At 54.2% G+C, this 13092-nt stretch overlaps 1 protein-coding gene across 1 annotated transcript; it reads right to left on the bottom strand.

Moving 5' to 3' along the window:
* Positions 1–10584: 10584 nt before the first annotated feature.
* Positions 10585–12252, bottom strand: LOC138846857 (uncharacterized). Its single transcript, XM_089321966.1, has one exon. It carries the CDS (start codon positions 12250–12252, stop codon positions 10585–10587), a length of 1668 nt encoding a protein of 555 aa, XP_089178092.1.
* Positions 12253–13092: the final 840 nt, after the last annotated feature.

Genomic DNA, 13092 nt, shown 5'->3' with positions numbered 1-13092 from the left:
TCACTCTCCAGGGCCTGTATCCCACACCCCTCCTCGTCCTCCAGGGCCTGGGCCCAACTCCCTCCTTGCCCTCCAGGGCCATACCTCACACCCCACACTGCCCTCCAGGGCCAGGCCCCACTGCCCTCAATACCCTATAGGGCCAGACCCTGCTCCCCTCCTAGACCTCCAGGGCCTGGGCTCTGCTCAACTTGCACCCCTCCAGGGCCTGGTCACCACTCCAATCCTCACTCTCCAGGGCCTGTACCCGACTCCAATCCTCATCCTCCAGGGCCTGGGCTCAACTCCCCACGCTGCACACCAGGGCCATACCTCACACCCCACACTGCCCTCCAGGGCTGGGCCCAATACTCCCAAAGCCCTCCAGGGATGAACCCTGCTCCCCTCCTCACCCTCCAGGGCCTGGGCCCCACTCTCTCCTCACCCTTCATGTCCTGGGGCCCCTCCCATTGCAACCCCCATTTTCGGGCCCTACTGCCCTCAACACCCTATTGGGCCAGACCCTGCTCCCCTCCTAGACCTACAGGGCCTGGGCCCCACTCCAATACTCACTCTTCAGGGCCTAGGCCCCACTCCCTCCTCACCCTCCAGGACATGGGCCCCACTCCAATCCTCTCCCTTCAGGGCTGGGCCCCACTCCAATTCTCTCTATCCAGGGCTCGGTCCTGCTCCTGAAACGCAATCCAAGTTCAGACCCCGCTCCCCTCATGACCATTCAGGGCCTGGGCCCTGCCCCCAACATGGCTCTCCAGGGCTGGGCCCCACTATCCTCAAGGCCCCCCAGGGCCAGACACTGCCTCCCTCCTTGCCCTCCAGGGCCTGGGCATGCTCTGCTCGCTGCCCTCCAGGGCTAGACACTGCTTCCCCTCCTGGCCTTCCGGGGCTGGACCCCACTGCCCTCAAGGCCCTCCAGGGCTGGATCCTGCTCCACTCCTAGACCTCCAGGGATTGGATTCCACTCCCCACACTGCCATCCATGGTCCAGCCCCACTCCCCTCAACGCCATCCAGGGCCGGACCCCACACCCCTCCTCACCCTCCAGGGCCTTGGCCCCATTCCCCTCCTTGCCCTCCAAGCCCAGTGCCTGCTCTCCTCCTCACACTCCAGGGTTGACCTGACACTTTCTTGTTGAGAAAAATAAAGCAGAGGAAAACAGACAATATTGCAGGGAACCGAACCTTTTATTCTGTAACAGGGTTAGGTCCAGAAAGGTCTCTGGACCTTGGACAATCTCTGCTTTGATTTGGAAACATTTCTCATGGCTTGGTGAGGTCTCAAGAGTGAGGATGTAGCATGAAGTGGCCTTTGTCCTTTGTCCTATAGACTGTGTCCTTTCGCGTATGTCCTATGTCTTGTGTCCTGTAGGTCCACGGTCCAGAGACCTTTCTAAAACTAACCCTGTTACAGAATAAAAGGTTCGGTTCCCCGCAATATTATCTCTTTTCCTCTGCTTTATTTTTCTCAACAAGAAAGTGTCAATTCAACCAGTGGTGGGTGAGGAGGAGAGCACGCACTGGCCTTTGTCCTTTGTCCTATAGACTATGTCCTTTCACCTATGTACTACGTCTTGTGTCCTGTAGCCTCTGTCCTGCATCCTGTGTCCTGTGTCCTGTGGCCTCTGTCCTATAGCCTCTGTCCTGTGTCATCTTTCCTGTGTCCTGCAACCTGTGTCATGTAGTCTGCATCCTCTGTGTTGTAGTCTGCGGCCTATGTATGCATTGAGTATCCTGTGTCCTGTGTCCTGTAGCCTCTGTCCTGCATCCTGTGTCCTGTGTCCTATGTCTTGAATCCTGTGTTCTATATCCTGTGGCCTGTAGCGTGTAACCTACGTCCCGTAGCCTGTGTACTACCCTGTGTTTTTGGTTCTGTATTCTGTGTCCTATATCCTGTGTCCTGTGTCGTCTGGGCTATGTCCTGTGTCCTGTAGCGTGTGGCCCTTCTGCTGTAGCCTGTGTCCTGTGGCCTATATCCTGTGTCTTAAGTCCTATTAACTCTGTCTTAGGTCTTGTTTCTGGAACCTGTAGCCTGTGTATTGTGTCCGGTAGTCTGTGACATAAGTCACAGGACAGAGGCCACAGGCTACAGGACAGAGGCCACAGGCTACAGGCTACAGGACACAGGACATAGCCCAGACGACACAGGACACAGGATATAGGACACAGAATATGGAACCCAGGACACAGCCTAGAGGACACAGGCTACAGGACACAGGTTGCAGGACACAGGACAAAGCCAACAAGCTACAGGACACAGGACAGAGGCTACAGGAGACAGAGCATAGATTACACAATCTAGGACACAGGCCACAGGACAGTGGCTACAGGACACAGGCTACAGGACACTCTATCCTATACCCAGTGTCCGCTGTCTTGTTCGCTCTTTCCATCAGCCTGTGTCGTGTAGCCTGTGTCAGTGTCCTGTAGCTTGTGGCCTGTATCCTTTGTTCTGTAGTTATGTCCTGTGTCCCACAGCCTCTGTCCTGGAGCCTCTGTCCTGTGTCCTGTGTCCTGTGTTGTGTAGCCTGTGTGCTGTGTCTTGTACCCTGTGGCCTATGTACACATCCTGAATCTTGTGGCCTCTGTCCTCTAGCTGGTGTCCTATGTCCCCTAGCCTGTGTCCTGAGCCTGTGGCCTGTAGTTTTTGTCCTAGTGTGGTGTCCTCTTTGCTGTACTCTGTGTCCTGTGTCCTGAAGCCCATTTCTTGTAGCCTGTAGACAATGTCCCGTAGTCTGTGTCCTGTGTCCTGTAGCCTGTTCTCTGAGCTCTGGGGCCTAGGTCCTGTAGCCTGTATCCTGTGACATTTGTCCTATGTCCTGTAGCCTGTGTCCTGTAATCTATGGCCACTGTCCTGTGGTCTATATCCTGTAGCCTGTGGCCTTTACCCTGTAGCCTTTGTCCTGTTTCCTGTGGCCTCTGTCCTATAGCTGGTGTCCTGTGTCTTGTTCCCTCTTTCCTTCAGCCTGTGTCATGTAGCTTGTGTCCTGTGTCGAGTGTGCTGTGTCCTGTAGCCTGTGTCCTTTAGCCTGTAGTCTATATCCTTCAACCAGTGTCCTGTAATCTGTGCCCTCTGTCCTATGTTGTGTATCCTGTGTCCTGTAGCCTGGCTCCTGTAGCCTGTGGACTATGCCATGCAGCCTTTTCCTATGTCCTGTGTCCTGTGGCCTCTGTCCTATAGCCTGTGTCCTGTGACTTGTTTCCTGTGTCCTTCAGCCTGTATGGCCTGCATCCTCTGTCTTGTAGCCTGTGGCCTATGTATGCATTGAGTATTCTGTGTCCTGTGTCCTGTAGCCTCTGTCCTGCATCCTGTGTCCTGTGTCCTATGTCTTGTATCCTGTGTTCTAAATCCTGTGGCCTCTAGCGTGTAACCTATGTCCCGTAGCCTGTGTCCTGTGTTCTGTGTTCTGTGTCCTGTATCCTGTGTCCTCTATCCTCTGGCCTATGCCCTGAATGCTGTAGCTTGTGTTCTATCTTGTGTAGCCTGTGTCCTGTAGCCTGTGTGCTGCAGGTGTGTTCATGTCCTCAACCCTGTGTCCTGTGTTCTGTAGTCTGTGTCTGATATCCTGTAGCTGTGGCCGTTGTCCTGTGGCCAGTGTGCTGTACATTTTGGCCTCTGTGCTTTGTCCTGTAGCCAGTGTCCTCGTCATTTAGCCTTTATCATGTGTCCTGTAGCCTGTGTCCTGTGTCCTGAGTCCTGTAGCCTGTCCCTGTGTCTTTTATCCTGTGTCCTGTGTCCTATATTGTTTAGCCTCTGTCCTGTCTCCTGTAGCCTGTAACCTGTGTCCCATAGCCTGTGTCCTGTGTTCCGTATTTTGTGTCCTATGTCCTGTGTTCTGTGTTGTCTGGGCTATGTCCTGTGTCCTGTAGCCTGTGGTCTCTGTGCTGTAGCCTGTGTCCTGTGGCCTATGTCCTGTGTCTTGAGTCCTGTAGCCTGTGTCTTATGTCCTGTGTTCTGGGTCCTGTATCCTATGTATTGTGTCCAGTAGTCTGTGATAAGTCACAGGACACAGGCTACAGGACACAGGTCACAGGCTACAGGACAGAGGATACAAGACACAGGCTACAGGACAGAGGCCACAGTCTACATGACAGAGGACACAGGCTACAGGACACAGGACATAGCCCAGACGACACAGGACACAGGATATAGGACATAGGATATGGAACCCAGGACACAGCCTAGAGGACACAGCCTACGGGACACAGATTGCAGGACACAGGACATAGGCGACAAGCTACAGGACACAGGACAGAGGCTACAGGACACAGGACACAGGCTCCTCAATCTAGGCCACAGGCCACAGGCCACAGGACAGTGGCTACAGGACACAGGCTATAGGACACTCTATCCTACAGCCAGTGTCTGGTGTCTTGTTCCCTCTTTCCTTCAGCCTGTGTTGTGTAGCATGTGTCAGTGTCCTGTAGCTTACGGCCTGTATCCTTTGTTCTGTAGTTCTGTCCTGTGTCCCATAGCCTCTGTCCTGGAGCCTCTGTCCTGTGACCTGTGTCCTATGTTTATAGCCTGTGTCCTGAGTCCTGTAGCCTGTCCCTGTGTCCTGTAGCCTGTGTCCTTGTCTGTAGCCTGTAACCTGTGTCCCATAGCCTGTGTCCTGTGTTTGGTATTCTGTGTCCTATATCCTGTGTCCCATATCATCTGGGCTATGTCCTGTGTCCTGTAGCCTGTGGCCTCTGTGCTGCAGCCTGTGTCCTGTGGTCTATGTCCTGTGTCTTGAGTCCCGTAGCCTATGTCTTCTGTCCTGTGTTCGGGGTCCTGTAGCCAGTGTATTGTGTCTGATAGTCTATTTCCTTTGTCCTTTTTACTATAGCCTATGTCCTGTATCCTGTGTGATGTCGCTGTGTCCTGTGCTTTAGCCTCTGTCCTGTGTATGTGTCCTGTGTCCTATGTCTTGTATCCTGTGTTCTATATCCTGTGATCTATAGGCTATAACCTTGTTCCGTAGCCTGTGTTCTAGCCTGTGTCCTGAGTGGTTCTCTCACACTGTGTGGTCTAGCCTGTGTCCTGTGTCGTGTAGTCTGTGGCCTCTGTGTTGTGTCGTTTATCTTTGTCTTGTAGTCTGTGGCCTATGTCCTTTTGTCTATATCCTGTATCCTGTATCCTGTGTTCTATGTTGTGTAGCCTGTGTCCTATGTCTTGTAGCCTCAAGCCTATGTATCCAACCTGTGTTCTGTGGCCTCTGTCGTCTAGCTGGTGTCCTGTGTCCTGAGCCAGTGTCCTGTGTCCTGAGCTGTGGCCTGTATTCTTTGTCCTAGGGCTCACTTCCTCTCTGCTGTAGCCTGTGTACTGTATACTGAAGCCGGTGTCTTGTACCTGTGGACAATGTCCTGTAGTATGTGTCTTGTGTCCTATGTCCTGTGTCCTGTGGCCTATGTCCTGTGTCTTGTGTCCCATAGCCTGTGTCTTATGTCCTGTGTTCTGTGTCCTGTAGCCTGTGTCCTGTGTCCCATAGCCTGTGTCTAATGTCCTGTGCTCTGTGTCCTGTAGCCTGTGTCCTGTGTCCCATAGCCTGTGTCTTATGTCCTGTGTTCTGTGTCCTGTGGCCTTGTCCTGTGTCTTGTGTCCCATAGCCTGTATCTTATGTCCTGTGTCCTGTGTCCCATAGCCTGTGTCCTGTGTCCCATAGTCTGTGTCTTGTAGCCTCTCTTCTGTGCCCTGTAGCCTGTGTCCTATGTCCTGTAGCCTGTGTTCTGTAGCCTGTGTCCTTTCTCCTGGATCCTGTGTTCTGTAGCGTGCAACCTATGTCACATAGCCTGTGTTCTAGCCTGTGTCATGGGTTCTGTATTCTGTGTCCTCTATCCTGTGTCCTGTGTCCACTGCCCACTGCCCTATGCCCTGAATCCTGTAGACTGTGGCCTTTGCTTTGGGCCTCTGTCTTGTGTCCTGTAACCTGTGTTCTGTAGCCTACATCCAATATCCTGCACAACAGCATACAGCACAGTGGACACAGGACAAAGGCCACAGCTGCAGGACATAGGCCACGGACTACAGGACACAGGCTACACAAGACAAGACAGAGGCCACAGGCCACAGGAGCTAGGATCCAGAGCACAGGGCACAGGCTACAGGCTACAGGACACAGAATACAGGACATTGTCACAGGCTACAAGAAACCGGCTTCAGTACACAGGACACTGGCTACTACAAAGAGACACCAGCTCTAGGACAAAGACTACAGGCCACAGGCTATAGGACACACGACACAGGCTCAGGACACAGACTACAGGACACTCGACACAGGCTCAGGACACAGGCTCAATACACGGGACACAGGCTAGGGGACATAGGACACCAGCTAGAGGACAGAGACCACAGGACACAGGTTGCATACATAGGCCACAGGCTACAAGACACTGGACACAGGCTACACAACATAGGACACGGGACACAGGACTGAGGCTACAGGACACAGAATATGGAACACATGACACAGCTACAGAACACAGATCACAGGATACAAGACATGGGACACAGAGGATAGGATATAACCTATAGGACAAAGGACAGAGGAAACAGACTATCAGACATAATACAAAGGCTACAGGACACTGAACACAGGACATAAGACACAGGCTACAGGACACAAGACACAGGATATGGGCCACAGGAAATAAGCTACAGGACACAAGACACAGGCAACATGACACAGGCTAAAGGACAGAGGGAACAAGACACAGGACACCAGCTAGAGGACAGAGGCAACACTACACTGGACACAGGACATAGGCCACAGGACACATGCAGAAAGAAACAGGCCAGTGGACACAGGCTACAGGACAAAGGACACAGGCTATAGGACACATGCTATAGGACACAGGCAATGGGACACTGTCTACAGGACAAGGACACAGGCCACATGAAAAGGCTAATGGACATAGGACACAGGATAGAGGACACAGGCTACAGCACACAAGCTACACTCTATAGGACAAGCTATAGGTCACAAGTTATAGGAAAGAAGACAGAAGCCACAGGACACACACACTAGCCACAAAACAGGACACAGGACACAGGCTACAGGACACAGGCTGTAGAACATAGGACACAGGATACAGGCCACAGGACACACGCCTACAACACAACACACAGGCTACAAGATACAGGCTACACAACATAGAACACAGGCGAAAGGACTCAGGCTACAGGACACAGGACAGATTTCAGGACACAGGTCACAGGCCACAGGACATAGGCTCCAGAGCACAGGCAGGGCCCTGGCCACGCTTCAGTGACATGCCCCACTCTCCTCCTTGCCCTCCAGAGCCATGATCCCCTCAGGCAGGGCCCTGGCAACCCTCTAGGGCTGGGCTCCTTCTCCTCTCCATGCCCTACAGAGCCAGGCCCTGCTCCCTTCAGTTGTGGCACTAGACACCCAGCAGGGCTGCCCCACTCTCCTTGTCCTCCAGGGCCTGGGCCCCACTCCCCTAGTTGCCCACCAGGGCCTGGGCCCAGCTCCCATTGCTGTCCTTCAGGGCCAGGCCCTGCTCCCCTCACCACATTCCAGAGCTGGGCCCCAATCCCCTCCTCAGCCTGCAGGGTCGGGCCCTTCTCCCCTCAGGCCCGGCCCTGGCCTCCCTCCAGGGCCAAACTCTGCTCCCCTCCTCACCTCCAGGGCCAGTGTTCCCCTCCTCATGCTCCAGGGCTGGCACTGTCGCTCCCCGTCTTCATGGAGGAACGACACAAGACCCTGCGCTGTTCTTTTGTCTGCTCGGCCCTCCCCGGGTTTGCTGCTGGTTCTTCCCGGGGTGGCTACCGACCCTTCCACCTCCGTGGAAGGGCGGTTCCCCCTGCCACATTCCCCACTTCCGCGGGGGAGCGGCACACCGCCGGCCGGCTCTCTTGGGGGCTGCACAGGTGTTCCTTCAGATAGATGTTCCCCTTAGATGTTCCTGGTGCATGTTGTCTCTCTCCTCCTTTATAGTCCTCTTCCACCAATCCCAACTCTGCTACCCACATGCCGAGTATGCTGCTCTCCTCCAATCAGGAGCAAGATCAGCTCCTGCAGCTCAGTCAATCAAGTTGGTGAGAGGCAGCTGGGTAGAAGCTGTTTGATCCTCTCCCAGCGCCATATTGTGGGAGAGCAGATGTATAGAATAACTCTTAAATCCAGTAACAGTATAGTCCAATTTGCTCCCCACAGGCACCAATCTCCTCCTCGCACTCTTGGTCTGGCTCTGCTCCCCTCCTCCCCATCCACAGCCAGGCCCTTCTCCCCACAGGCCCATCCCTGTCCTCCCTCCAGAGCCAGACCCCGCTTCCCTCCACACCTTCAGGGCCAGCCCCTGCTCCACTCCTGGCCTTCCAGGGCCTGGGTCCCGTACCTCTCCTTGCCCTGCAGAACCTGGCACCCACTCCAACCTTCACACTCCAGAGCCTGGGCCCCACTTCAGGGCTTCCCTACAGGGACAGGCCACACTACCCTCAACACCCTCCATGGCTGGGCCCTGCTTGCCTCCTCGCCCTCCAAGGCCTGGGCCCACTCTGCTCGCCACCTTCCAGGGCTGGACCCTGCTCCCCTCCTTGAAAACAGAGCCTGGGCCCAGCTCCACTCACTGCCCTCCAAGGCTGGACCCTGTTCCCCTCCTCACCCTCCAGGGCCAGACCCTACTCTCCTCCTCGCCCTCCAGGGCTGGGCACCGCTCTCCTCTTCCCCCTACAGGGCTGGGCCCCTCTCAGCACGCTGCTCTCTTGGGCCAGGCCCCACTAACCTCAACACCATCAGGGCCAAAACCTGCTCCCATCCTTGTCCTCCAGGACCTGGCCCAGCTGCCCTCCTCACCCTCCAGGGCCTTACCCTGCTCACCTCTTACCTTAAGTGGCTGGGCCTGGCTCCCATTACTGCCACTAAGTCACTGGTGTCACTCGGTGGTCCCTAGCAGCCACTGCCTCCATCTTTGTGCGCCCCTGCTGTCACTGCAGCATTGGGCAGCCCGCACGGTTCCCCAGCACCTGCCACTTCATGGCCTGCCTTGGCTGCCTCCTTCTGCTTCCTCAGGCACACCGAGTGAGGCCACATCTTTATGCCCCAGTGCAGCCACCAGGAGCCACCCGTCATGGGGCCCCCAGCACGGTCCCCAGCAGCCTCCCTGTGATTGCCCGAGGATTCTTCCTACTTCTTCTTGGGCTCCCCTGTGGTTATCTGGGCCCTCTTGTAACTCCCAGGCCCCACCACACGGCCCCCAGGCCCCACCAGCTCCTTCCCTGGGCACTCCCACTGCCACTGAATCACTAGGTCACCACGTGGACCCCAGAAGATGCCTCCTCCTTCCTCACCCCCCCACAGCAGCTGAGTTTTAGGACCCCCCCATTCTCCGAGGAGTCGCTGAGTCTTTGAGGTTCGCGCTGCCCCTAGCAGTCATTGCCTCTGTCCTCCGGCACTCCTGCTGTCCCTGCATCATGTCTGAACTTGGAAATGAGGCTCTACAAAGGGGGTCTCAACTAACTCTCTTGTGGCCAAAGTTTGAGGGTGAGCAAGTGAAGAACTGTTGAATGTGCAGAGGGGGAATGTGGGTGTGGCCTGAGGATAGAAATTTTCCCTTGGAGTCACCTTCAGGAGCATGGCTCTGGGAAGGAATGACTTCCAACATGTTCTTTGGCAAAGAAAAACCTGGGCAGGAAAACGGAAAGCATGGGCACGAGTTAAGGTGCCAGGTGACTTCTTCCCAGACATGTGGGTCTGAGTTCTTTGGGGCACACAAGAAGGCAGCTCAATGGGAGAGGCCACCTCGGTCTGCAATGCAGGCTCCTCAGTGCAGATCTAGGAGCTCTAAGTTGTCGCAGGAGTGTCTCATCCAGGGACCTGGGAACTTGGGCTTGGAGAAGGAAACTCAGGGTGAGAAGACTTCCCAGGGCAGAGAGCCGCCTGAGCAGAGAGTGCAGGCAATAATCGAAGACAGAATAAAGTGGGAGGAGGACAAAGAGTGTCATCCAACGTGGGCCCTGTATCTTACAACCAGCATCCCACACCAATCGCTTTGAACTGGCTCGGAGACCTGGGGAACCTAAAAGATAAATGACCATGTAGAAGATCAGGGGTTCTCCAAACACCAGAGGAGCAGTCTGCCTTACTCACCTTTCCCATGGAGCTGAGTCCCTCCACGTCACGGCACCAACGATGCTGCAGGAAGTTCAAGTCAATTCTTTCTCTCACATAATCCCAACACGGATCATGAGGGTGAGGGAGAAAAAGCAAAATAGGTTTTCGTGAGAAAATCATACTCTTGCAAGCCAGAAGGGGGACTAAGGGAGGGGCCCAATAAGGTCTGGGTACAGGAAGTTTAACTAGGGAGTGATGTTCATGGATCAATTCTAAACAAAATCCAACTCCATGTTCCTCTATCTTAGGAAAAGGTAATGACCCCTAACCATGAAAACATGTTTCCTGATGGCCATCTGAAAAATGTAACACTATATATTCCCTCTCTGCCTGCAGTTTCTCTTACTGCCTCCTCACCTGCCCTCCTCCCAGACAGGAGTCCATGACTACCCTTCATTGCTTCACTCCTCAGGGAAGGGCCCCTCCTCGGGGGCATTTCCCAAGAGGCTACTGAGAGGCCACTTTCCTCTCTGGGCTCAAGGGCTTTCCTCTGGGGCTGGCAGGACACAACACATCCAGCCGAAGCATTGGATGATCCTCCTGCCAATCCCCAGGCGCCCCTTGCCCTTTCTGGCCTGCCTGTCTGTGGTCCCTGCCTCCTGCTCCTCCTCCTGCTGCTGCATTCCTGGGATGCTCTGCTCCTCTGAGGCACCCGGGGAGCAGCTCCTGACTTCTCCATCAGCCCCACTGCTGTTGGTGCTCAGTGTGGTGGAGAGAGAGGTCAGAGCATCCTGGCTGAGGACTGCACAGGCAGCGGGGCTCCTTGTCCACACGGCCCGTTGGGGACTGTCTGTCCGGCAGGACTCACTGATGCTCACACTGGGAGTCCCATGGCGGCAAGGAGTCTGCCCCGACTGGTCTCCTGCAAGCACCAGTGGTTGGGATTCAAGAGCGGGACACTCACGGGCTCTGCTGTTGCAGCCTGAGTGTCCCTGGAGGCACTGGAGAGCGGGACAGCTCTGAGCACCAGGGATGGCCTGAGGCGTGGGCTTCCCTTTGCTGTGATCCTGCTGAAGTCCTGGGCACAAGGCACTGGCTGGGAGCCTGGGTGGCAGGGAGCCTGCTTGATGGCCCAGCTGGAATCCCAGGTCCTCAAGGGAGCTTAGGGCTTCAGGACCCTGAGGAGGTGCTGCAGGCTCCACTTGGCTCCGCCCATGTATTTCTGGGATGCTGAAGCCCTGCTGTTGGGAGATCCCCCAGCGTGGCACAGGGGGCCAGGGGTCATCCCATTCATGAAGCCACAGTGGAGGGCAGAGGCCCCATGGGAATTCCCAGACTTCCTGCTCCTGGGGAAGAAACAGAAACTCGTCACTGGTTCCAGGTGCTCCATGTCCTGCATGGAGCCAGGGGTGGCCCATGATGTCTGCCACTGTGGGCCTGGCCTCAGGGTCCCGGGTCAGTAAGCTGTCCACCAGGTTACACAGCTCTGGGTTTCCATAGTGGGGGATTCTGTAGTATCCAGACAGGATGGCTGCCCGCAGCTCCACAAAATCCTCTCCAACGAAAGGCAGTGAGCCTGCCACCATGGCGTACAGGATCACGCCCACACTCCAGGCATCAGCCTTGTACCCGCAGAACTCCTCACCTAAGAATTCCTCGGGCGCACAGTAGGCAAAGGTCCCGCACAGACTCTTCAGGCGCTCTCCACCAGCCAGTTTGCAGCTGAGACCAAAATCGCTCAACTTAATGTTTAGGTGGGCGTCGAGAAGCAGGTTTTCTAACTTTAAATCCCTGTGCACCACGTGCTGCGAATGGCAGTAATGCACAGCGGATAGAATTTGTTTCAATAGCTGACGAATCTCTCCATCCAGCAGGTACCCTCGTTCTAGCATGTAACATCTAAGGTCCCCCCTGACTGCGTATTCCATGAAAAGGTAGCCCCTCCCTGTGGTGTGCCTGGCCTGCAGTAGTTGAATGATGTGAGGGTGATGCAGCCCCTTCATTATTTCTGCTTCTGTGCACAACTGCTGGAAGCTGCAGGAGTGCTGGCCACCATTCTCCACAACCTTCACAGCCACCTGGGTCCTGCTTTCCCAATGATAGGCCAGGACCACCAGCCCAAAACCGCCCTGGCCGAGGACCCTGAGGACCTGGTACCCATCCAGGACCTCCTCCTCACTGCTGAAGGCGGTGAGGCCTTCCATGGTGGGATCCCCACCCCACCCCCCACCCTGCACTCTGACACTGGGAACTCTTACTAGTCCCCTAAAGTAACAACAAAAACTGGGAAACAAATAGAAATCAAACAAGCAAAGTGGAAACCAAAATTAACAACTCAATATGTTAATATTTCTAATAGATAATGCTAACTCTATGAACTATGGTATACTAATCACTAACACTGTATGAAAATTAAGAATTAAAAGTTATAAAACACACAGAATACTAAAAATGGTGATGTAAAGCGACACCAACTATGGTAACTATGGTAACAATGCTAATCAATAAGTCTTATAACAGTCTTATCTAAATCAAAGGATCAAAAAATGAGAAAACAGTCAGAAAACGAGGAAACACAAGGAGGACAAAATCAACACAGCATCAAGTACATTTAGCCTGTGAAAGAAAAAACAAAAAATAAATAAATATTTACAGAAAATACACAAGCACACAATGTAAAAATGGGAGGGGGAGAGAAATTGACAAAATAGCAAAAAAAAAAATAGAAGAAAAACTAAAAGAACCACTACGGTAAGGAGAACTAATAGACGAGACAAAACAACTACACAAATGACAAGACAAGGGGAAACCAGTGATGTCGTCCAATCCTTCAGGCAGTCTCCACAGAGCTTCCTGGGCCTACTGACCAGAACCGAGCCCAAGCAGGGAACTGTTAAGGCAGTTGGAATGACATCACAATGGCCCCCCTGAGGGCAGAGGAGGCTCTAGACCAATCACAGCTGGGGACACACCAGGCTGGTTTTCTCAAGAAACTTTCTACTTGGTTAAAGAGAAAGGACCCCAAAAGCTTTTGGCTTAAGTTG

Source organism: Oryctolagus cuniculus, chromosome 19, assembly GCF_051225735.1.
Source record: "Oryctolagus cuniculus isolate XC-2025 breed Fujian yellow rabbit chromosome 19, ASM5122573v1, whole genome shotgun sequence".
NCBI classification, from domain to species: Eukaryota; Metazoa; Chordata; class Mammalia; order Lagomorpha; family Leporidae; genus Oryctolagus; species Oryctolagus cuniculus.
Note: the sequence above shows the minus strand (reverse complement) of the source record. Positions and strands in the feature narration are given on the sequence as shown.